This window comes from Dreissena polymorpha, chromosome 10 (assembly GCF_020536995.1).
Source record: "Dreissena polymorpha isolate Duluth1 chromosome 10, UMN_Dpol_1.0, whole genome shotgun sequence".
In the NCBI taxonomy this organism is placed as follows: Eukaryota; Metazoa; Mollusca; class Bivalvia; order Myida; family Dreissenidae; genus Dreissena; species Dreissena polymorpha.
This window is the reverse complement of record NC_068364.1, coordinates 64,921,651-64,948,439: the sequence shown is the minus strand read 5'-3', so window position 1 is coordinate 64,948,439 and position 26,789 is coordinate 64,921,651. Positions and strand designations below refer to the sequence as shown.

The following is a 26,789-nucleotide window of genomic DNA, read 5'->3' as shown; positions in this document are numbered from 1 at the left end:
GGAACTTAAGTGTACATTGCAAGATAAATATATTAATATAAATCATAGTAAGTTAAATACATCTATTACCAATAAATGTGCTTGTTTATATGTTATATTTTCCACAACTGCTTCTGATGCGATTACATGTTTCCCCGTAATTCAGGTATTCCGGGAACGTTTTTTCCCTTTTTGCCTAAACTGCTCGCTAAAATGCCCTTTTTGAAAGTAATGCGCCATGCCCCTTTGCCCTCCTGGGAAAAACACTAATCAGGGTATGTAACACGTTTTTAATACTAATCACTAATTAAATGACGACTAATTAGTACTTTACAATGTTACTGTGGTAGTTACATAGTTACATATGGATTTGAAAAAAATATTATCTGATTATTTTTTACCTAAGCATTCTAGCATACTTTTCAATTTTATGTACAATCCCATCAATACATTAAGGATCATATATTACTGTACAATCCCATCAATACATTAAGGATCATATATTACTGTACAATCCCATCAATACATTAAGGATCATATTTTACTTCTTTTGTTTTCAGCGTGATGTGATTGTTGAGACGTTTTTTTATTGAGAATAATTTTATGTGGTCTAAAACATATATTTTATCAAACATTTTACTTCTTTAAATTGTGCTAAGCTTGTGGTTGCTTGAATGAAAAGGATGTTTGTGTGATGTTGGCGTTGTCAAAGAAGGTTTTCTTAGCTTTTGTTTTTTGTTTCTTTGAATAAATACTATCAGCTGACCAACCATCTAAAAAGCCATCACCTTACTAAAGCAGCCACTTTTACCACTTCCATTGAATGGTTACTGAGACACTTTGACCATTTCCATTGACTGGCTACTGAGACACTTTGACCACTTTCATTGACTGGCTACTGAGACACTTTGACCACTTTCATTGACTGGCTACTGAGACACTTTGACCACTTCCATTGACTGGCTACTGAGACACTTTGACCACTTCCATTGACTGGCTACTGAGACGCTTTTACCACTTCCATTGAATGGTTACTGTGACACTTTGACCATTTCCATTGACTGGCTACTGAGACACTTTTACCACTTCCATTGAATGGTTACTGAGACACTGACCATTTCCATTGACTGGCTACTGAGACACTTTGACCACTTTCATTGACTGGCTACTGAGACACTTTGACCACTTCCATTGACTGGCTACAGCAGCCACTTTGACCACTTCCATTTACTGGCTACTGAGCCACATTGACCACTTCCATTGACTCGCTACTGACCCACTTTAACCACTTTCATTGATGGTTACTGAGACACTTTGAGCATTTCTATTGACTGGCTACAGCAGCCACTTTGACCACTTCCATTGACTGGCTACTGAGCCACTTTGACCACTTCAATTGACTGGCTACTGGGCCACTTTGACCACTTTCATTGACTGGCTACTGAGCCACTTTAACCACTTTCATTGACTTGCTACTGAGCCACTTTGACCACTGCCATTGACTGGCTACTGAGCCACTTTGACCACTTACAAGTTACATTGATTGGCTACTGAGCCACTTTGACCACTTCAATTGACTGGCTACTGAGCCACTTTGACCACTTCCATTGACACGCTACTGAGCCACATTGACCACTTTCATTGACTGGCTACTGAGCCACTTTGACCACTTTCACTGACTGGCTACTGAGCCACTTTGACCACTTTCATTGACTGGCTACTGAGCCACTTTGACCACTTCAATTGACTGGCTACTGAGCCACTTTGACCACTTCCATTGACTGGCTACTGAGCCACTTTGACCACTTTCATTGACTGGCTATTGAGCCAGTTTGACCACTTTCATTGACTGGCTACTGAGCCACTATGACCACTCCATTGGCTGGCTACTGAGCCACATTGACCACTTCCATTGGCTGGCTACGGAGCCACTTTTACCACTCCATTGACTGGCTACTGAGCCACTTTCACCACTTCTATTTGCTAGCTTCTGATCCACTTTGACCACTTCCATTGACTGGCTACTGAGCCACTTTGCCCATGACAATTGACTGGCTACTGAGCCACTTCGACCACTTAGATTGATCGGCTGCTGTAATTCTGCTAAATTGGAAGTCTGAGTTATGGAAACTTGGTCAGTTTTAAGTCATGATTTAAGTTTCAATTGAATACCTGTAGTAAAAATTGAGATTTTGTACAGTTCACAGGTGTTAGAGGCATGGCCAAAAAAATCTGATATAATACATGTATATATGAACATTTTTTTGTCAGTGATGAAAAATGTTCTTTATAACATATTGATAGTGTTTCAGTCAATTGGCCGTGCGCCCAACACCTGTGGTACATTTATCTGAACATAATTTGTAAGTGCAAAAAGGGACATCATTCTGCTAAATTTCATGTTAGAGTTATATCACTAGGTCAAAGACCTCACAAAATGAAAGTTTAAGGAACTCCTGTAGTACAATGATATGGAATGTTGCAAATGTACCTTTGAACAACAATCGAGCTTAAAACACACCACATACATATTGAATATAATTGAGCATTTACTTGAGCAAGATGCAAAACATTTAATTCCTTTATTAATTTACTACTAAAAATCCAATACAACCCACTCTGTTATAAAGCTGAATCCAATATAACGCTCACGTTTTTTCTACAACTATCCATTACAGTTTCTTGAAATTAAAAGATGGCGGCACCCATTGTCCTTAATTTTAAAATCAAAGATTGTGATTGTGCTTTTTTAAACAATATATCATTTTGCATGTTTGGGGTTTAAATAATAATTTTATTAAAGTAAAAGTGCTCTCTTAAATCTCACATCAAACTCTGAAGTGACAGGCATAATTTAGCCTAATTCTTATCTTCACAAAATGCAATGACATTTTAACCATACTGAACTAAATTATTTTCCTCCTTGTATCCTAAATATCGAAAGAAAATAATCATTTGATTGATTAAAGAGAGGAAGTGTTGGATGGGAAAGGTGGCCCTTTCATGTCAGTTAAAACAAAACTGAAATTTAAGCATTGGTTGGTAGCACAAAGCCCAAGGACAATTCAATAAAGATTCATAGAAGTTTTCTGAGTGGTTTCCAGAGGAGCTGCAAACCTACCAACAATGTTTGTGCAGCAAGTTTTATTGCAAGGTCCCGCGGTAGTCCCATTTTCACACCCCCGTCTGATAATGCTTCAATGGCCATAAACGCCTGAAATATACAGAACGATAAGTAAAAGTTGAAATCTACATATTAGGAAATACTTTGTGGTTTATTGATGTTCATTGTACAATACGCTGTGATTTGGAAATACTGTGTGCAGGATCTTGAGAGCCTTTAACCCTTTGCATGCTGGGAAATTTGTCGTCTGCTAAAATTTTGTCTGGAGAATTTCTAAAATTAGCATTTTCTTCGAATTTTTTTCAAAGAATACTATCAGAATAGCAAACAGTTTGGATCCTGATGAGACGCCACGTTCTGTGGCGTCTCATCTGGATCCAAACTGTTTGCAAAGGCCTTCAAAATTCGGTTCCAGCACTGAAAGGGTCAATTACAACAAAGATGTGTGTATAGGCCGATAAATACATACACTTTGGTTAAATTTACAGTTAATTAGGCAACACAAAGTAATCAATGATGAAAACTTACCAGCACAGACACTAGTACCAGTTTATTAGTTATGCATTTAAGTTTTTTCTTTGTCTTTGAAACAAAATGTGTCCTTCCTTTCAAGTTTTTTTTTACAGTTAGATAAGCTTACTTTGAAAATTGTTCATAAGAAACACTAGAACTGTTATGATTCACTCATTATTCAATTTGATTCTATTTCCGTACCAAATGGTCCGATTCAATTATTTCGATTCGATTCAAATTTAACTATTTGCAGCTTATTTTGCAAACTATTTCATGTTTGGTTTGTCCAGGGCATGAATTAATATGTTTGGTATTTGTTATTTACTTACAAATTCATTATGTTGTACATTTAAAGTGTAATAAAATTTAAAAACGCACATTGTTTTATACGAATTTTTTTTTATTGAACAAAACTTCTTGTTGAGTTATTCTTAAATAACATAAAGTGCACAATCTATCACATGTGTTTAACAGAAAAACAAAACAAAAACAAACATGTAAGTATATAAACAACTTCCAGTTGACTTCTTAACAGAATGCACACAGTTAAGTAAACAAACCAACTGACTGATTTCAACTTACGTCAACAAAACACGTTTTGCAAGTTGTCTTTACATCAGAACCTTCATGAAACCAGAACTGTTCCCATACTTTTGATTTTAATTTTGACGGTGCGTCTTTCAGCGTGGTTGAAGAAGCAATTGTACCAGCTGATGTTATGCTCAGCATGTTATTCATTTATTCATTGGATGCCATATTGGCTACTGACCAATCACAAGACGTATTACAAATGACAAGAAAGTTAAGACGAAGGATTTGGATTAAGCAAGGTTTAAAATGCGGATCAATCGGGATTGCAGCAAATCGAATCGATATTGGCCTTATTGGTATCAAAATCGAATGGGCGGTGTTGAACCGGTTTTTCAATGCATCAAACCAATCGTTACAGCTCTAAGAAAAACACATACATAAATTAAGTGAAAACCGGGCCAAAGGCATCGCCGCATGTGTGTTAAATGTGGTCACAGATTTGCCTCACTGCAGTATGCAAGTATGCAAGGCTTATTAAGGAGGACACTTTCCCCTGTTAGCCTTACTGCAGTATGCAAGGCTTATTATTGAGGACACTTTCCCCTGTTAGCCTTACTGCAGTATGCAGGGCTTATTAAGGAAGACACTTTCCCCTGTTAGCCTTACTGCAGTATGCAAGGCTTATTAAGGAAGACACTTTCCCCTGTTAGCCTTACTGCAGTATGCAAGGCTTATTAAGGAAGACACTTTCCCCTGTTAGCCTTACTGCAGTATGCAGGGCTTATTAAGGAAGACACTTTCCCCTGTTAGCCTTACTGCAGTATGCAAGGCTTATTAAGAAGGACACTTTCCCCTGTTAGCCTTACTGCAGTATGCAAGGCTTATTAAGGAGGACACTTTCCCCTGTTAGCCTTACTGCAGTATGCAAGGCTTATTAAGGAGGACACTTTCCCCTGTTAGCCTTACTGCAGTATGCAGGGCTTATTAAGGAAGACACTTTCCCCTGTTAGCCTTACTGCAGTATGCAAGGCTTATTAAGGAGGACACTTTCCCCTGTTAGCCTTACTGCAGTATGCAAGGCTTATTATTGAGGACACTTTCCCCTGTTAGCCTTACTGCAGTATGCAAGGCTTATTAAGGAGGACACTTTCCCCTGTTAGCCTTACTGCAGTATGCAAGGCTTATTATTGAGGACACTTTCCCCTGTTAGCCTTACTGCAGTATGCAGGGCTTATTAAGAAGGACACTTTCCCCTGTTAGCCTTACTGCAGTATGCAAGGCTTATTAAGGAGGACACTTTCCCCTGTTAGCCTTACTGCAGTATGCAGGGCTTATTAAGGAGGACACTTTCCCCTGTTAGCCTTACTGCAGTATGCAAGGCTTATTATTGAGGACACTTTCCCCTGTTAGCCTTACTGCAGTATGCAGGGCTTATTAAGGAGGACACTTTCCCCTGTTAGCCTTACTGCAGTATGCAAGGCTTATTAAGGAGGACACTTTCCCCTGTTAGCCTTACTGCAGTATGCAAGGCTTATTAAGGAGGACACTTTCCCCTGTTAGCCTTACTGCAGTATGCAAGGCTTATTATTGAGGACACTTTCCCCTGTTAGCCTTACTGCAGTATGCAGGGCTTATTAAGAAGGACACTTTCCCCTGTTAGCCTTACTGCAGTATGCAAGGCTTATTAAGGAGGACACTTTCCCCTGTTAGCCTTACTGCAGTAGGAAAGGCTTATTAAGGAGGAAACTTTCCCCTGTTAGCCTTACTGCAGTATGCAGGGCTTATTAAGAAGGACACTTTCCCCTGTTAGCCTTACTGCAGTATGCAAGGCTTATTAAGGAGGACACTTTCCCCTGTTAGCCTTACTGCAGTATGCAAGGCTTATTAAGGAGGACACTTTCCCCTGTTAGCCTTACTGCAGTATGCAAGGCTTATTAAGGAGGACACTTTCCCCTGTTAGCCTTACTGCAGTATGCAAGGCTTATTAAGGAGGACACTTTCCCCTGTTAGCCTTACTGCAGTATGCAAGGCTTATTATTGAGGACACTTTCCCCTGTTAGCCTTACTGCAGTATGCAGGGCTTATTAAGAAGGACACTTTCCCCTGTTAGCCTTACTGCAGTATGCAAGGCTTATTAAGGAGGACACTTTCCCCTGTTAGCCTTACTGCAGTATGCAAGGCTTATTAAGGAGGACACTTTCCCCTGTTAGCCTTACTGCAGTATGCAAGGCTTATTAAGGAGGACACTTTCCCCTGTTAGCCTTACTGCAGTATGCAAGGCTTATTATTGAGGACACTTTCCCCTGTTAGCCTTACTGCAGTATGCAAGGCTTATTATTGAGGACACTTTCCCCTGTTAGCCTTACTGCAGTATGCAAGGCTTATTAAGGAGGACACTTTCCCTTGTTAGCCTTACTGCAGTATGCAGGGCTTATTAAGGAGGACACTTTCCCCTGTTAGCCTTACTGCAGTATGCAAGGCTTATTATTGAGGACACTTTCCCCTGTTAGCCTTACTGCAGTATGCAAGGCTTATTATTGAGGACACTTTCCTCTGTTAGCCTTACTGCAGTATGCAAGGCTTATTAAGGAGGACACTTTCCCCTGTTAGCCTTACTGCAGTATGCAAGGCTTATTAAGAAGGACACTTTCCCCTGTTAGCCTTACTGCAGTATGCAAGGCTTATTATTGAGGACACTTTCCCCTGTTAGCCTTACTGCAGTATGCAAGGCTTATTAAGGAGGACACTTTCCCCTGTTAGCCTTACTGCAGTATGCAAGGCTTATTAAGGAGGACACTTTCCCCTGTTAGCCTTACTGCAGTAGGAAAGGCTTATTAAGGAGGAAACTTTCCCCTGTTAGCCTTACTGCAGTATGCAGGGCTTATTAAGAAGGACACTTTCCCCTGTTAGCCTTACTGCAGTATGCAAGGCTTATTAAGGAGGACACTTTCCCCTGTTAGCCTTACTGCAGTATGCAAGGCTTATTAAGGAGGACACTTTCCCCTGTTAGCCTTACTGCAGTATGCAAGGCTTATTAAGGAGGACACTTTCCTCTGTTAGCCTTACTGCAGTATGCAAGGCTTATTAAGGAGGAAACTTTCCCCTGTTAGCCTTACTGCAGTATGCAAGGCTTATTAAGGAGGAAACTTTCCCCTGTTAGCCTTACTGCAGTATGCAAGGCTTATTAAGGAGGACACTTTCCCCTGTTAGCCTTACTGCAGTATGCAAGGCTTATTAAGGAGGAAACTTTCCCCTGTTAGCCTTACTGCAGTATGCAGGGCTTATTAAGAAGGACACTTTCCCCTGTTAGCCTTACTGCAGTATGCAAGGCTTATTAAGGAGGACACTTTCCCCTGTAAGCCTTACTGCAGTATGCAAGGCTTATTAAGAAGGACACTTTCCCCTGTTAGCCTTACTGCAGTATGCAAGGCTTATTAAGAAGGACACTTTCCCCTGTTAACCTTACTGCAGTATGCAAGGCTTATTAAGAAGGACACTTTCCCCTGTTAACCTTACTGCAGTATGCAAGGCTTATTAAGGAGGACACTTTCCCCTGTTAGCCTTACTGCAGTATGCAAGGCTTATTAAGAAGGACACTTTCCCCTGTTAGCCTTACTGCAGTATGCAAGGCTTATTAAGGAAGACACTTTCCCCTGTTAGCCTTACTGCAGTATGCAAGGCTTATTAAGAAGGACACTTTCCCCTGTTAGCCTTACTGCAGTATGCAAGGCTTATTAAGGAGGACACTTTCCCCTGTTAACCTTACTGCAGTATGCAAGGCTTATTAAGGAGGACACTTTCCCCTGTTAGCCTTACTGCAGTATGCAAGGCTTATTATTGAGGACACTTTCCCCTGTTAGCCTTACTGCAGTATGCAGGGCTTATTAAGGAGGACACTTTCCCCTGTTAGCCTTACTGCAGTATGCAAGGCTTATTAAGGAGGACACTTTCCCCTGTTAGCCTTACTGCAGTATGCAAGGCTTATTAAGGAGGACACTTTCCCCTGTTAGCCTTACTGCAGTATGCAAGGCTTATTATTGAGGACACTTTCCCCTGTTAGCCTTACTGCAGTATGCAGGGCTTATTAAGAAGGACACTTTCCCCTGTTAGCCTTACTGCAGTATGCAAGGCTTATTAAGGAGGACACTTTCCCCTGTTAGCCTTACTGCAGTATGCAAGGCTTATTAAGGAGGACACTTTCCCCTGTTAGCCTTACTGCAGTATGCAAGGCTTATTAAGGAGGACACTTTCCCCTGTTAGCCTTACTGCAGTATGCAAGGCTTATTATTGAGGACACTTTCCCCTGTTAGCCTTACTGCAGTATGCAAGGCTTATTATTGAGGACACTTTCCCCTGTTAGCCTTACTGCAGTATGCAAGGCTTATTAAGGAGGACACTTTCCCTTGTTAGCCTTACTGCAGTATGCAGGGCTTATTAAGGAGGACACTTTCCCCTGTTAGCCTTACTGCAGTATGCAAGGCTTATTATTGAGGACACTTTCCCCTGTTAGCCTTACTGCAGTATGCAAGGCTTATTATTGAGGACACTTTCCTCTGTTAGCCTTACTGCAGTATGCAAGGCTTATTAAGGAGGACACTTTCCCCTGTTAGCCTTACTGCAGTATGCAAGGCTTATTAAGAAGGACACTTTCCCCTGTTAGCCTTACTGCAGTATGCAAGGCTTATTATTGAGGACACTTTCCCCTGTTAGCCTTACTGCAGTATGCAAGGCTTATTAAGGAGGACACTTTCCCCTGTTAGCCTTACTGCAGTATGCAAGGCTTATTAAGGAGGACACTTTCCCCTGTTAGCCTTACTGCAGTATGAAAGGCTTATTAAGGAGGAAACTTTCCCCTGTTAGCCTTACTGCAGTATGCAGGGCTTATTAAGAAGGACACTTTCCCCTGTTAGCCTTACTGCAGTATGCAAGGCTTATTAAGGAGGACACTTTCCCCTGTTAGCCTTACTGCAGTATGCAAGGCTTATTAAGGAGGACACTTTCCCCTGTTAGCCTTACTGCAGTATGCAAGGCTTATTAAGGAGGACACTTTCCTCTGTTAGCCTTACTGCAGTATGCAAGGCTTATTAAGGAGGAAACTTTCCCCTGTTAGCCTTACTGCAGTATGCAAGGCTTATTAAGGAGGAAACTTTCCCCTGTTAGCCTTACTGCAGTATGCAAGGCTTATTAAGGAGGACACTTTCCCCTGTTAGCCTTACTGCAGTATGCAAGGCTTATTAAGGAGGAAACTTTCCCCTGTTAGCCTTACTGCAGTATGCAGGGCTTATTAAGAAGGACACTTTCCCCTGTTAGCCTTACTGCAGTATGCAAGGCTTATTAAGGAGGACACTTTCCCCTGTAAGCCTTACTGCAGTATGCAAGGCTTATTAAGAAGGACACTTTCCCCTGTTAGCCTTACTGCAGTATGCAAGGCTTATTAAGAAGGACACTTTCCCCTGTTAACCTTACTGCAGTATGCAAGGCTTATTAAGAAGGACACTTTCCCCTGTTAACCTTACTGCAGTATGCAAGGCTTATTAAGGAGGACACTTTCCCCTGTTAGCCTTACTGCAGTATGCAAGGCTTATTAAGAAGGACACTTTCCCCTGTTAGCCTTACTGCAGTATGCAAGGCTTATTAAGGAAGACACTTTCCCCTGTTAGCCTTACTGCAGTATGCAAGGCTTATTAAGAAGGACACTTTCCCCCGTTAGCCTTACTGCAGTATGCAAGGCTTATTAAGGAGGACACTTTCCCCTGTTAACCTTACTGCAGTATGCAAGGCTTATTAAGGAGGACACTTTCCCCTGTTAACCTTACTGCAGTATGCAAGGCTTATTAAGGAGGACACTTTCCCCTGTTAGCCTTACTGCAGTATGCAAGGCTTATTAAGGAGGACACTTTCCCCTGTTAGCCTTACTACAGTATGCAAGGCTTATTAAGGAGGACACTTTCCCCTGTTAGCCTTACTGCAGTATGCAAGGCTTATTAAGGAGGACAATTTCCCCTGAAACTGGATTTTTACTATGAGGAGACTTCCTTTAAATGAAAAATACCACAAAGCACAAAGTGAAGTCCCTGATTAGTCTAAGCAGCCTGCACAGGCTAATCTGGGGTGACACTTTATGCACAGGCTAATCTGGGGTGACACTTTATGCATATGCAAGGCATCATGTAAAATATTTTTAGTATAAAACTATAATTTATATAATTCTGTTCTTCTAAACTGAATAAGTATAAAGTGTTAATTCCCCCCCCCAAATTAGTTGGCTTTTCGTGCGAAAAAAATACCAATCTCAAAAATGCATTTTTCCCAAACTGGCAAGGAAAAGGCCTGCATGCATTAACTCTGTTTTCCCCGAGCAAATCTCAATGATAATAACTCACATAAGCAGGTCCGCTGCCACTGAGACCAGTGACTGCATCAAGAAGCTTCTCAGAGCCAGGCTCGGCTATACCAATACACTTCAACAGTTCTATCACCAGCTCTGCATCGCCCTGTGAGGCAGAACAGCCCAGGGCTAGAACGGACGCAGCTGCCTGGACCAGCGCCGGAGTGTTGGGCATCACCCGGATCACACGGGACCCTTCTGGTAGATGCTGAACAGGGAATCAACACACAATGAAATTCATATATAAGGGCCAATGACAAAACAAGCATTGCTTAGCAACAAATTAAATCAAAACTGGCATTTCTAAGCAACATATAATGATGTTAATACTAACATTGCTTAACCCAGGCAACATACGATGAAATGTAATTATTATAACGGTCAGGGACAAATATAGAATTGCTTAGCAACAAATAGTGGTGTCAAAACTAGCAATGCTAACTAACACACAATAATGTTAAAACTAGTATTGCTAAGCAACACATTTTGATGTCAAAACTAGCTTTGTTAAGCAACACATTTTGTTGTTAAAACTGTCATTGCTAAGAAAAAACATTATGATGGCATTAAATAATTGGTAAGAATGTAAAAAAAAACACTTTAACTAGTATTTCCCACCCACGTTCAAAATTGTATTACCAAAACATTGGAAATTTCTTATTAAAATAAGAAAAAAACAATGAATGGCTAAATGCAAATATTCAACTGCATGGCAAAGTGAATGCAGCTTTTGTTATTTGATGGCATCCATAATTTAAATACTTTTTTCAAATTGTAATAACATAATTCCCTCCCAAAATGACCATCTAAATCTTACCTTTTCAATAGCAGACAGTGGAATTCCGGCAGCAATGGACACAACAATTTTTGATTTGGACACTGTTGATGAAACTTCTTTCAATACAGAACTGACTACATTTGGCTTCACTGCTAACACAATTAAGTCACTTTTTGTAACAACCTCTATATTGTCCATGGTTGTGTTTATTCCTAAGTCCTGGAACATTTAAACAAGTAAATTTTATGAAGAGTGAATGAACAGTGGGGAAAGATATACATGATATCATCAAGAATTATAAGCCAATAAAAAAAGAACACAAATTCATTTCACACCATCTAAAATGTATCTGCAGGTAACATAACAGGTAGCAAGATAGATATCGCACACACACACTTAAGTTCATATCATTAATAGCAATGCCTGCAAGTTTGAATAGTGCATGTTTAACTCTTTGCATGCTGGGAAATTTGTCGTCTGCTAAAATGTCTTCTGCTGAATTTCTAAAATTAGCATTTTTTTCGATTTTTTTCAAAGAATATTATCAGAATAGCAAACAGTTTGGATCCTGATGGCGTCATTCTGTGGCGTCTCATCTGGATCCAAACTGTTTGCAAAGGCCTTCAAAATTCCGTTCCAGCACTGGAAGAGTTAAAAGTGTAGGTCAGCCAGTGGACAAGTTTTTCTACAGACAGGCCGATAGACAGACAGACCTTTATGTCAAAGACAGACAGTACCTGTATAGGTGCCTCATAATTGGGGATTAAATTATGAAAATAGCTAAAACTACTTCATTCAGACCAACAGTTCTCCCTGCCTCACACATGACTACAAACAAATATATGTTATTTGCTTATCACATTTCTAACCTTTTGTATGGTGTGAAGCATCCTCTGGTCAGTGTCACTGGCAAAAATATGTTCTGCTTTTATTACACCTGAAAATAGAATATTAGGAAATAATTTACAATTTATTATAAACTGCTAGATATCACTTGTAAAAAAGCAGAATAAAATATAATTCCTTCCAGTGATGGAGGTTTCATGCAACATTTTGGAAAAGGAGAGGTTTTGTCTTATTACTATTCATAATATGCACATAGAATCATCTTTTGACTAATGAATATTATGGACTCTATCTTATTATTAAATAATGTTTTCAAATATGTTCAAAGTGATTTATTACACAATTGTGTTCATATGGTCAAAATATTTGATGTATTAGTTTTCGTGGCTTTAAATTAGGAGTGCCATTTGAACCTTTTATTTACCCTTTATTAAAACAGCAAAGTATATTAATGTAGTTAATGTTATTATGTTATTAATTAGTTGAATTCATATTGGCATTGTTATTGAGCCGAAGACAACCGTATTGGCCTGAGGCCGCAGGCCAATACGGCTGTCTGAAGCTCAATAATAAAGCCAATATGAATTCAACTAATTAATGACAATTTTATTAATTAACTTTATAATATTATTCAGCAAGAAAAGCTTGAATTGCAATTTCGAATTACAGGTTTTTGCTTTTAAATTAAGTTTGAAGTTTTGAAAAATAGCAAAATTTCTGTTCTATACAAGTTACTGGTGCACAGAAACAATAGCATTTAAACTAAGTATATGACGAAAGATGCGTCCTAGACATCACATGATGCAGGAACACAATTTCACAGGTCGCTAAATTATGCAAAATTTTCGTGAATAACATTCCAGCCACATTGGATCCACCACCGTTGTTTTTAATACAACTCAGAAAGACAATAAAGATTGAAAACTTACTTATTGCCATTAGGACTTGCATTTGTTATGTGTAAATCCTCCATGTATATTAGTTTTGCTTTCGTCGCTTATTGTAGCTCATTGAAAATATTGAAAGTTGTTATTTATGTACACTCAAATATTGAACATTACTGTTGGGGTTACACTGCACTAATTTGTTATTGTCAAACAAGAGGGCCAAGATGGCCCTAGTTCGCTCACCTAAGAGGAGTCAGTTCATTTAATCTTTACCAAATGTCAAACTTGACCTAGATATTGTCCAGACAAACATCCTGGTCAAGTTTCATCATTATTTCATCTGTGAGTCATGAACAATGTACCTATGAAGTTTCATGATCCTAGGCGTAAGCATTCTTGAGCTATCATCCGGAAACCATTTTTCAAAGTTGAGTCACCGTGACCTTGACAGACATTGTGTGAATACGTTTTTTGGCACTGTGACCTTGACCTTTGACCTAGTGACCTGATAATCATTAGGGGTCATCTGCGAGTCATGATCAATATACCTATGAAGTTTCATGAACCTAGGCATAAGCGTTCTTGAGTAATCATCCAGAAACCATTTTACTATTTCAGGTCACTGTGACCTTGACCTTTGACCTAGTGACCCTAAAATCAAAAGGGGTCATCTGCAAGTCATGATCATTGTACCTATGAAGTTTCATGATCCTAGGCATGAGCGTTCTTGATTTATCATACAGATACCATTTTACTATTTCAGGTCACCATGACCTTGACCTTTTGCCTGAAAATCAATAGGGGTCATCTTCGAGTCATGATCAATGTACCTATGAAGTTTCATGATCCTAGGCATATAGGCATAAGCGTTCTTGAGTTATCACCCGGAAACCATTTTACTATTTCGGGTCACCGTGACCTTGACCTTTGACCTAGTGACCTGAAAATCAATAGGGGTCATCTACGAGTGATGATCAATGTACCTATGAAGCTTCATGATCCTAGGCCTAAGCGTTTTTGAGTTATAATCCGGAAACCATTTTGCTATTTCGGGTCATCGTGACCTTGACCTTTGACCTAGTGACCTGAAAATCAATAGGGGTTATCTGCGAGTCATGATCAATGTATCTATGAAATTTCATGATCCTAGGCATAAGTGTTCTTGAGTTATCATCCGGAAACCATTTCACTGCTTTGGGTCACCGTGACCTTTGACCTAGTGACCTGAAAATCAATAGGGGTCATCTGCGAGTCATGATCAATGTATCTATGAAGTTTCATGATCCTAGGCATAAGCGTTCTTGAGTTATCATCCGGAAACCATTTTACTATTTCAGGTCATTGTGACCTTGACCTTTGACCTGAAAATCAATAGGGGTCATCTGCGAGTCATGATCAATGTACCTATGAAGTTTCATGATCCTTGGCATAAGCGCTCTTGATTTATCATCCGGAAACCATATAGTGGACGGACGGACCGACATGAGCAAAACAATAACCCCCTCATCTTCGAAAGGGGGGGGGGGGCATAATGAGAAAACTGCCCCACTCCCAGCAGCCATGAAATTCAACTGACCGAAACCATTTTTGAACTCAACTCTCGTATCAAGCAAACAAATGTTCTGAGCAAATTTAATGAAAATTGGGCCAAAAATGTGACTTCTACTGTGTTCACATGTTTTCACTATATACATATAGAGAAAAATGCCCCGCCCACTGGCGGCCATGTTTTTCCACCGATCCCGACCATTTTCAAACTCGTCCGAGATATCAATAAAACCAATGTTTTGACCAACTTTCATGATGATTGGCCAAAAAGTGTGACTTCGAGAGTGTTTACAAGGTTTCTTTATAGCCAAATAGGGAAAACTGCCGCTATATACATATAGAGAAAAATGCCCTGTCCACTGGCGGCCATGTTTTTTCACCGATCTCGATCATTTTCGAACTCGTCCGAGACATCAATTGAACCAATGTTTTGACCAACTTTTATAATTATTGTATAATTAAGACAAACTTTTTGACAAAGTTACATGAAGATTGGGCATGAAATGTGACTTCTACAGTGTTTACAAGGTTTTCCTTTTTTTGACCTAGCATAACCCAGTTTCGAACTCGGCCGAGATTTCATTGGGACAAATCTTCTGACCAAGTTTCATGAAGATGGGACAAGAAATGTGGCCTCTAGAGTGTTTACGAGCAAATGTTAATGGACGGACGGACATACGACGGACAAAGACCGTTCACAAAAGCTCACCTGAGCAATCAGGTGAGCTAAAAAGGGAGCTGAATATATTAGGGGCTGAGTGCTTAAAGTATATTTTTAAAGATTTAAACCTTTGCACCAAAACTAAGCATACAACTTCAAAATGGCGTCCAAATTGTCGAAATTTTAGATTCTCATATAAGGCCGAGTTTTTCCTGGTTTCTGATTGGCTGAATCTCGTATTGGCTGACCTTTTCCGTATTGGCCATGTTTTTTCCATATTGGCCGCCTTTTTGCTCGCATAAGGCGAGTTTCGAACTTTATTGGCGAGGCTCAACTTGTATTGGGCGAACAAATTGAACACATTTTCGTCTAATATTATAAAGTTAATAAATAATTAACTGTTTAAATTACATAAGTATAATAATATCAAATAACCCTTTCCCACTTAGATGCAACGTGAAAATGGCTACTATGTATCTGCAAACAGCATAAAACCAACACAGCCTGCGAGTAACTTGCAGTCTGTTCAGGTTTTATGCTGTTTGCTGCTCATCAGTATTTAAAGTCTGGAGATGAAGCCTTAAAAACTTCAATCTAGTAAGAAAGGTCTAAAATTAAATATAACTTTCTAAGGGACTACAAATGTGCGAAAATACATATCTAAGTGGTAAAAGGATAAACAGAAGCTGCGTTTGTGAAACACAATGCACCCTACTGCGCTTTGAACAGCACAGCTGAGCAGCTACATATATATCCCAATTGAAAACATCATAACTTAAATTACCAAGTTACGGGATAGTGTCTTAAAAGCATTTGGGAAAAAAACTAAATGTTATTTTAAAGAAAAGAAGCACCATTAATTTGTCAAAAATCAATGGATCAGAACGAAACTAAAACTTTTTTTTTCTTTTTCATAAACAAAAACTTAATCTGTTAAGTCATTTAGGAAGACCCACATACCAAACAAGAGATGTGTTTGTCAGAAACACAATGCCCCCTATTGGGCGGCTTTGAAATAAAATTTCAATATATCACTTGGCAGGTTTAGAAATTATCTCCCTTTTAAAGCTAATTTCTTCCCTTGGATAGTATTTTTTGACTTTTGACCTTGAAGGATGACCTTGACCTTTCACCACTCAAAATGTGCAGCTCCATGAGATACACATGCATGCCAAATATCAAGTTGCTATCTTCAATATTGCAAAAGTTATGGCCTATGTTAAAGTTTTCGGACGGACGGATGGACAGACAGACAGTTAGTTCAAATGCTATATGCCACCCTTCCGGGGGCATACAAACAGCTAACCTAGAGAAAATTTCAAAGATCAATGCCCACAACTTTGCCAAATATCAATGGACCGGAACAAAGCTCACACTTCATCTGTAAGCCATGTAGGTACACTGACATAGGAAAAATGAGCTCAATATCTTAAAGTATCGTGTAAAAAACCTCCGCAAGACAGAAATTGCAGAAAAAATTCCAAAGTCAAAGGCCAATTACTTCGCAAAAAATCAATGGACAAAATCGAAACTCACACTTCATCTAAAGGTCAAGTAGATTTACATACCAAAAAACGGCTACATATTTGAAAGCGTTTCGTAAAAAAAATATAGAAAACTGAAAATTTATGAAGTCCAAGAATAAAAAATAACTGCAAAATATCAATGGACTAGAATAAAAATCAAACTTCATCTGTATGTCTTGTAGGTAGACTCACGTACCAAAAATCAGCTCGATAACTGAAAGTGTAAAAAACCTCTGGAAAAAAGGTTATCATAGAGGAAATGTATCAGGTGCAAGGCCCAAAACATTTTTGAGTAATATTTCTTAGGAAATTGAGTATTGGAGGAATGAATTTTGGAGGTTTCGTCCCACTGCACTGTCATTCAAATGACCGTTGAGTAGAAAAGGAGTAGAGGGTTTGTCACATATTTTGAAGGTAAAAAACTGCGTGCTATGCATGGTAAAATACGGTATATGTAAATTGTAATACTTAGCATATACCCATTTTGGTGTGAATATTACAGGGCTATAGATAACTTTTGGGGTATATTGAGTAATTCACCCCGTTTTTGACAATTGTGTTTTTGTAAATTCAATAGTTTTAGCAAAAATTTTCACCCCCTACTTTTGAGCTTAATAAGGTTTTTCACCCACGGTTCTTTAACTCAATTGGGTAATTTAGGGAATGACATATATAATATAATAAAAATGTACTAAGGTTACTATATTATATATACAAATGGAATTCAAAAAGGTACATGTACCTGTACATAACAACAAACAATTACTGAATTTCTGTTCAAGGTTAATTCATTTTTGCGTTGAATAAGATCGAGTTCGTGAAAATTGCTGCACAATTGATGAAGTTATGGCTGTTGCGATGCACCCCGTTTTCGGGTCATTTGAGTTGAATACCTTGAAGATGAAAGTAGAAATCGGACAGGTCTACGAATAATAACAATAATACACCATAGATTTATAACCGCTGGAAAGACTGCCTTCTTTTCTTCATAGAACGGCATATAAACTATCTGATACATTTTTGTACCGATAAATAACCAGTTTCAAAAATAAGCCGGGTGTTCGTAAGACTTGCGTTTTGTGACGTAAGATTTTGTACTGCAATTACGTTATTAAATTTTTATTTGCATTTTTGTACGCTTTATTTTGCATTTAATTACGTTTTTGGTTATTTTAATTGTGTAATAACGCAAGTACACTTGTTATCTATAGCCCTGATATTATCAGGAAACTTAAATATCTTTATTTGACACCTATGTGCAATTTTAACACAACAATTAAAAAATAACAGTTGTTTACTAATTGACAATTAATTTAAATGCCAGTGTTGCAAATTAATCACGTTTGCATGATAAAGCAGGCCTTTTCCGCCCTATGCCATGGGTCCGAATATCGGCCCCATTCCCAATGCAAATTTGGTGTTTTTTTTCCCCAATTGAAATAAAAATCCCAATTCCATTAAACCTTTAAATATATAAGTTGACCTGATCCAGTGTAGAAAATAGAAAAATATTGCATAATTAAATTATCTGTTGCCTTGAATTATTTCAAAAACAGTAAAATATGTTAAATTGATTATTTACTCAAAAAAGGCCAGGCCCTTTCGCCAAAATCAGATTAGAAAAACCTGCACTTATCACACATGTTCATAATATTTTGTAAAATTTTAATAATATGTTATCAAAATAGTCGTTATTTACCAGTTAAAGGCTTGTTTGAAATATTAGAAACACTATTTTCATGCAATTATTTTTCCCAACTGAGCCAGTTTTGCAATTAATTTTTTTCCCAAAATGGGGTTTTTCACGACGCGAAATTCCCAAAATTCCAGTGTGGCCTTTTCCCAAAATGGTGCGGAAAAGTCCTGTTAAGTAAATAATTGAAATAATTTATAATAATAAATATTTTTTTGATGTTTACACTATTATAAGCATTCCGAAAATAAAAGACAACTCTTTTTTACATTATTTTTTATGGTGTATTATGTTTATTATAATTGTTCATGCTTTTAAAATTCATATCAAATTAATTGTTTTAAATATAATACCTACTAATGCATAATATAAACACGGAGTAACAGTGACAGCTTGAAACCGGCTTACCAGCTGATATGAATCCCTTGGCCATTGCTTGCGCCATTCGCCCTGCGCCTATAAATCCGACAGACATGTTCTCTGGTATCTTAGTTTTCTTTTCTGACGCCATCGCCACTTGTGCGTTTATTATATTGGGTGAAAAAGTATCGGTTAACAAACAACAAACCACCGATACACGATATTTTTTAACAATGGATACCGGCTTCCGAATGATAAAACAAATCGAGCTCAATGAGATACGGGAACCAATGTAGACTCGCTCGATCGGTCGTCTTCATGAAATCACGCCGGTTCATCATGATGTTGTTTAATCGATGATGTAATATGTCGTCATTCTGACACCAGCTTTCAACAAAAGATTCTTTTTATAGACAGGCTCGTTTGTAATGAAAACATGTTGCCTATTTCACCAAGGTATCCATATAAAAAAAAATGCACTAACAGCAGTTTCAATCATATTGCAATTAATTATCAAACGATGTTCAGCATACCTAAGTGACTTTGGTATGCTGAACGTTGTTTGATAGTTAATTGCAATAAGATTGAATTTGTAAGATCTCTTTTATATACTTATATTGAGTGGACTAATCTTGGCTTTAGTTTGAAATGTCTTCTGTTTTGTAATTTATAATTCATTAAACTTCTTCCAATAATCCATGTACATGTATACATTATTTACCGCGAAATTTCATTTTGTTGTAATGATGAAATCATGTTTTTAAATGAAATAAGCTTCAACTAATTGTGTACAATAAATTAATATTATTCATTAAGTACCGAACCTATTGGGGACCTTAAATTTGTCCAATGAAGCGAATATATTGCATGGCGTTTACCAACCAAAATAAATTTGGTTTTGCTGTGCACAACAGATTCACTTATAAGTAGCCTTTTTTCGTGATGATTATCAAAAGCAAGCATCGATCCACATGATATAATTTTGTATTTAGGGTTTTGCATTTCCTCCAGAATATGGGCATATTGAAACAATTTGGGAAATAAAACACAAAACTGAAAACAAAAAAGAAATCAATTTTATTTGACCTCAAATAATAAGATGAATTTTAGGAAATATGAACTGATTTAATGATACAAATGGTTTGAACTGAACACAGATTTAATGGTTTAAAACTATGTATTTACACTGTCAACTATAACTTAGTATGTGCACAAATGACGTGGCCAATGTTAGAGCACACAATAAACAGGAATATTTTGAGTAATGCTTTAAAAAATAAAGATAAAATGTGCTTATATCTATACAATGAGTGCCTTTCAAATTGCTGTTTCAAACAAATCACAGACCAACTTAAGTCTCTCTCTAAAACAGTTATAAAATGCCATCTAAAAATATTTAGACGTTTTCAATAAGTACTGATAAAAATAAATTGTTTAAAAATATTATCAAACTGTAAACACATTCTATCCAGTGACTAAAGAAATGTTCTTTATTTTATTGTTGAAAAATACAAATGTTCAACTTGATTTAAATAATTTTGTGGAAAAGTAATGACACAAACACAATTGAAGATGGTAACATCTTCATCTACACGTCTTTATAGTGCATCAAAAGAAATTATTTTTTACTGTAACATTTGTAATATAATTGATTAATACCAAAATATGTTATCTTGTACAAAAAAGAACTCAAATTTGATGGTGTAGAAGTTGAGAGAAAGCATAATTTGTTATCTGTTCCATCATGAATATTACAGATATTATATTTGTGTGAATATGCAGTCAATTAAAGTCACATTGTGCACATTATGTGAAAGTAAATCACTAAAAGAAAATATACATTTCAATATGAAGAAAACTAAATTATTTTATTCACAATAAACATTCAATAGAAAGATTTACATGAACTTATAAAAATACTTAACTCAAAATAGTGTACATCAATGCACAGAAAAGTCGAGTTTCATACCATACCATAACATGACTTGTATCATTTTATGACGTACAGTTACACTGTGCATTGTCATACAATTTTTCTGTAAGTATTTATTACAAGTTAAGAAGACAATTGATCAGAGAAGTGAAACATGACAATGATAATACAATGTATTGCTGCCTTAGGCTGCTTGCTAAGCAATCCAAACATACAACTGAACAGCAATTTACATATATAAACATGTGAGCCTTAATATCAGACCAGTGTTCACGAATTGAGCCTGAATTTTCAGCTTGAAGATGTATTTTAGACAAAAAGTTCAGGGCAAGACTAAAAGAAAGTCACAAAATATAAGCAATTGTAAATTTGATAGTGCGTATGTTATTAACGAGTAATGAATCAAGTTTACTTGTTTTAATAACAAATTGAGGTGTAAATTTCATGACACTTACACGAAGCATTTTCCCAAATAATAAGTTTTTATTAAGATTATTAGTATTTAATTATAAAAAGTTTGGGTATTTTAAATATTCTTCAATAATTAAGCCTTTGTTTTCCAGGAAACAGACTCCAGAGTATCTCAATGAGCTTTATATTTTTGATATAATGTATACAAACAAAAAGGTTTAAGCCAATAAAGCCATTAAAACAGGGCTATTACCTCTATGGACAAAACATTACAAGCTAATTTTGAATGCTTGAATGTATTTTTTCTTGCTAACATACGATCACTGACAAAGCACTTTGAAACAGCCTGTTACAAACAATCATTTCAAAGTTATTTCAACAATACACAGACAACAAACTCTATAAATACGAATTAATAAAAATATGCATTTACAGTAAACAGACACATATTCACATAGATCTTTATCAACATCATTCACAATATTTTTTCAACTACACAAACATATTGAAAAACAGACAGATACGTTGTTAAACATTAACAAGAAATTCCGAACTTAGGCCCTTTGCCGATAAGAATATCTCCGAATGGCTCTGTTTGATTGACTGTTACCACTTTGTGTTTTTTCAACACCAGAAGCGTGTAGAATTTGGATGTGACCTGCTTACGGTTAAGCTTTCTAGCCATGTCCTTAAAACTCAGCTCGTCAGTGTATCTAAAGCCTTGATCTAGGGTATGCTGCATCTGTTCTGTACGTTTTGTCCAGCGTTTCTCTTCTTGTTCCACAGTCTCTGGCATTTCCTCCCCACCCTCCACATCGGCACCAAACGACTGAAAAATTGCAAAAAGGAACATTAATAAAGAAAACTGTCACACATTGGAACATGTCCAACAAAAAATTTAAAAGTCTGTTAAAAGTAGACCATAAGGCTTTCTGTCCACTATTTTCTTGAATGTTTTTTTATACATTATGAAGATGATACGAGATGATATATGTGTTCTTTAATTGCCAAATTTATTCTATTCATGGCGTCAATTGCCTATCTCTCTCTGGACAAAATCGGTTTCCAAAGTTTTGAGGCATTCTCATTTGCTATCTTAAAATAGCTATTAGCAGCAGATGTTTCTGCTGTCACTGTCTGTAAAAATGATGGAAAGGCCAAAAAGTAGATTTTTTTATATTATTTTTTTTTCCGATTAATTTTTGTCAGTCACTGTTGACGAACTGGTATAGAAGGGAACAAAACAGAAAATCAATTTCATTTACTCCTTTTCATGACCAGAATGAGATGATAAGTGACTTTCCCCAATCTAAATTTCCATTCATCAAATATTTTGCAAACGTGCTCTGTAACACAGATAAATATTAATTTGTTTTTATTAATAATGTTCATCAATTATACGCAATAAAAGTATGGTTTCACTGTATTTAATTCGTTTTCTGCAATAGTTCTCCATGTCTGACATATATTACAATAGTAAAACATATTTTCAGAGTTTGGCCAACACTTTGTCTGATAGTGTTGCGGCAGATTTAATGATGTCTCTACATTTATGACAAGCAAGTACTTACAAGCCTTTAGCTCTAGTAATTTTAAAATAATTGAAAGATGTAAGTGACAACATAACTTAAAAGGAGGCTTCTAAACTTTAAACAATCAAAGAAATCAATTATTACTCATCTAACATTAACCCATTTATGCCTAGTAAACTCTCCCATCCTTCTAAATTGGATCAATTTATTTCCAAAATTGGGGATGTCTAGTATATTTATTTCTATATTAAGAATATTTCTTACAGAAATTCCTTTAAGCAAACAGCGCAGAACCTGATGAGACACTGCATCATGCAGCGTCTCATCTGGGTCTACGCTGTTTGCCAAGGCCTTTTTTCCTAGACGCTAGGCATAAATGCATTAAAGTAAGGACAGTGCCATTGTTTATTATTTATAAGTGTAACAGGTAATTGCTTGTGGTGTTAACTCTTTCAAGAAAGTAATCTATTTATTCATTCTTAACTTTTTGTAATTGAACGTAGTGTGATGTGCTTAACCTACAAACAACATGAATGCATGGCTTAAAGTAAGGAAGGTAAACAATCCTGCAAAACAATTATGGTGTTGGAAGCCCCCCGTCGGGTCCAGGGAGCCGTGAAAATAACCTTTTAGATGGCCAAGGAATTCACTCTCCTGGCTTTAAATGTACAATGTGGACAAGTAAGACACACAAAAAAGCATAAAATCAATAGTTACCACTGGTCCAACAGACTCTGGCGCAACTGAGTGTGGTGCCACACTGAAGGGTGCAATGGATGGAGGTCCATCATCCTCGAAGTGAGGCTGAATAAGGCTCGGTACTTCTGGAAGGTCCATGTGACTGGGCTCCATTACTGAAGCACCAAAGATGGCTGAAATGTTAGCTGAGATGTTCTGGGGCTCTGGAACGTTCATGCTGTGGCGTGGAGTTCTCGGCGTTGGCATCTCTGGAATGGGTGCCTCGCTGTGACGGGACCTCTTTGAAATCTCCAGTATAGAGTTTTCCTCCAGGATTGTGCTGATGTCCGGTCGCAATGTGGACATTCCTACCCTGGATTTGTCTGAAAAGAACACGGCATCAATCGTCAAGTGATGGAACTGGTTGTGTTTATGGACTTGCATATGATAAGAATTAACAGAGGCTAATATATACTAAGGCTAGAAGAAGTTTGTTGAAATTGATGCAAGCCATATGCATATACACTTCTTCCAGTTAATATTTCTCGAAAATGCACAAAATTTTCACAAAATCCAATAAGGTGGAAAATCATAATTGCAACAAGCCAGAATATGTGTCAAAGATCAATAAAAATAGAGACGACAATGTCCAGGCTTGGCGAAATTGCCGGTCCGCCGGTCCTGACCGGCAGATTTCCATTTGGTCCGGCAAGTTTAACAAGAGTGTCCGTCCTGGCGACCGGCAAAATGTGAAATGAATGCAAACAAATCATATTTTTTTCAAAGTTGAAAATTTGAAGAGCAAACCCCTTACTACATCATGAATATGAAATCACTCATTGTTTTGATGTTAGCAATAAGTTTGTTTTACATACAATTAGCAAATCCAACTGGTTACACAACACCTTCTTCAAACTCAGTCGCAAAATCGGCAACTGCATTCTAACAAAAAAGATCTTGATAGCTTTGACATATTTTTCGAGTAGATAAGGACATTAAAATATGAATTTCTTTATAAAGCATGGCTTTAAAAGGTTGTTTATAAAAATATAAACAATGTTTTAGTGATATCTATATAACAAGCACTTGTCAAAGGTCTCCAAAAATGTCATCATTTGACATTGTACAAGTTAGTGTCCGTTAACTGCAATTTTATTCGAAAAGGAGATTGCTAAACTGTGTGACACTGAAGAAGATATGGAAATAGAAGAAGATTGTCCAGACTATCAAGACAAATTGATGAACACCGAAAAACTGTTATCTTATTAGGATAAAGCACTGGCAGTGGTTTGTTGAGCTAAAATAAAGGGTTTATGTTAATGTACATAGTTGTGTTGTTGTTTTTTTTCGGTCCGGCTAAATTTTCTCTGGACCGGCACATTTTCTGAAATGCCTGTCCGGATGTCCTGCATAGTTTTTCCAATTTCGCCAAGCCTGATGTCAAATTGAAAATAGATGGCAATCCAATTGGCCAGACACTACAATATTTGTAAGATTTATCTGACTGTCAAGTTTCACACATGTAAAACTGCCAACTGTATGTCAGCCATTGCAATTTGTGTAAAATTTGTTTTTTTTTGTGAGAGATATTAGTCATACTGTCTGAGCCGATTTCCAAGACTCTGCCAAGGAGTATTGAAAGCCTACGCACCAGTGACAGATCTCTCCTCCTCTCTCATGACCTCGGCTGCCTCCAGCTCAAGCCTCTCCTCATCTGCCTCCACCTCCTCCAACTGTCTGGTCTTCAAGCTCCTCTTGAATAGCTACAACACCCCGGAAAAATTAGAAATTCAGTCCCGTTAGATTGACTAGTGTAATCCAAAATCAGGCAAGAGCTGTGTTTGTGAAACACAATGCTGCCTATACTGAGCTTTTTAAGCCAGGCAGCAGCTAATTAAAAGTCCAAATCCCAAACTTCACCTCATTTCCTACCAAAAATCAATGGACCGCAGGACTCAACATTAACCGAAAAACCAACTTGCTCTGCCGGGCAAGTACTTAGAAAATCTACTTGCCCTGAACGTAAAGCCACTTGCCCAACATGAAATATCACATTAACTGTAAACCTCATATTTTTTAATGAAGATCAAAATGATACACCACAAAACCTTTTTTATTTTTGAACATTTAACAAAATGATTACTGCAATTTAAGTCTTATGAAAGACTAAATTACATGCTCTTTGTTCTTTTTTGCACTTGCCCGGGCGGACAACTAGATTATAAAATAACTTGCCCGGACCCAACTTTTACTTGCCAGGGGCAATAGGACAACCGTTAATGTTCAGCCCTGGACCAGAACAAAACTCAGACTTGATCTGTAAGTCATGCAGGTAGACTCACACACCAAGACCTGCTTTATGAAACAGAATGCCCCCTTGTAAAGTGCTCACCTTGAGAATCCCCTTGGAGCGAATGGTACACCCGGGCAAAGCAAAAAGCTTCTCGAAGCCTCCTGTCTCCTTCCAGTGCATGAGTTTCTTAGTGGGTGGTGCGAGGTCTAGTGTGGTGATGATATCGGTGGTGTCAGACAGCTGTAGCTTCATAGTCTCACTGGGAATACCCTGCTGTTCATCCACTATCAGCTTGCGTTTCCTTTTCCTTCTCTCACCAATACCTGTGTTCCGATGAAAACAGAATAAATATGAGCCATGATCTGTTAACCCTTTGCATGCTGGGAAATTTGTCGTCTGCGAAAATGTTGTCTGCTAAATTTCTAAAATTAGCATTTTCTTCAATTTTTTTCAAAGAATACTATCAGAATAGCAAACAGTTTGGATCCTGATGAGACGCCACGTATCAATACGCATACCCCTCTAGGAGAATAATACAGGAGGTAATGAAAGGCATATTCAACCAATATGAATACCCCCTTCCCCTAGGAGACTTTTTACGGCCCTGGGTTTTTCCAGCCTAAAAGTAGGCTAAACAAGTTTGACTTTCATACAAAGTTTAGATATTACTTTGGTGGGGAATTTTTCCAGCATAATTGGGGAAAATTTTGGTCAAATTAGGGAGAAAAAAAGGTTACTTCTGTTGGGGAAGCGGCCTATATTCCGCTCCTACAAAGAAAGGTTTTTTGGCCCTGACTGTACCCAACTTTGACACACAAAAAAACACTGGTGATAGTACTAGTCTACTAGTGAACAGGTTCAAGTGTAAGTCTCAGCCTTGTTGTTGATTGCACAACTGTGCATCAAGTATGACAGATTACCTGGCATGTGTGAGGCATCCAGGGGTTCAAGAGCAAACGCCTCATTTTCATTAGTGATGAGAGTGGTCTGCTCCCCTGCAGGACCAGGCAGGGGTGTGGCAGTCATCATGCTATCAGATGGGGCCATAGGCTGGGGAACTGGAAAATCAAAATGTGTGCTGTCTCAGTACCTTTATATGCATTTCATA

At 37.7% G+C, this 26,789-nt stretch overlaps 2 protein-coding genes across 4 annotated transcripts in view; both read right to left on the bottom strand.

The window, feature by feature from the left end:
- The window catches only part of LOC127847870 (uncharacterized), a 32,093-nt gene extending 12,996 nt beyond the window's left edge, over positions 1-19,097 (bottom strand). The window contains exons 1-5 of the mRNA XM_052380082.1: positions 18,883-19,097; positions 12,183-12,250; positions 11,353-11,532; positions 10,531-10,743; positions 3,101-3,193 (exon numbers count right to left, since the gene is read on the bottom strand). Of these exons, the coding sequence (XP_052236042.1) occupies positions 3,101-3,193; positions 10,531-10,743; positions 11,353-11,532; positions 12,183-12,250; positions 18,883-18,985 (657 nt within the window). The 5' untranslated portion in view covers positions 18,986-19,097. The remainder of the gene's footprint in view (positions 1-3,100; positions 3,194-10,530; positions 10,744-11,352; positions 11,533-12,182; positions 12,251-18,882) is intronic.
- Positions 19,098-19,899: 802 nt separating this feature from the next.
- LOC127847866 (double-strand-break repair protein rad21 homolog) overlaps positions 19,900-26,789 on the bottom strand; it is a 30,413-nt gene continuing 23,523 nt past the window's right edge. For 2 of the 3 annotated variants that reach the window (XM_052380075.1, XM_052380078.1), the window contains 5 exons: positions 26,602-26,739; positions 25,781-26,004; positions 25,040-25,151; positions 23,428-23,771; positions 19,900-22,007 (listed from right to left, as the gene is read on the bottom strand). In XM_052380075.1, coding sequence (XP_052236035.1) covers positions 21,714-22,007; positions 23,428-23,771; positions 25,040-25,151; positions 25,781-26,004; positions 26,602-26,739 — 1,112 coding nt within the window. In that variant the 3' untranslated portion in view covers positions 19,900-21,713. Of the gene's footprint in view, positions 22,008-23,427; positions 23,773-25,039; positions 25,152-25,780; positions 26,005-26,601; positions 26,740-26,789 lie in introns of all 3 variants that reach the window. The other variant, XM_052380076.1, reaches the window with a different exon arrangement.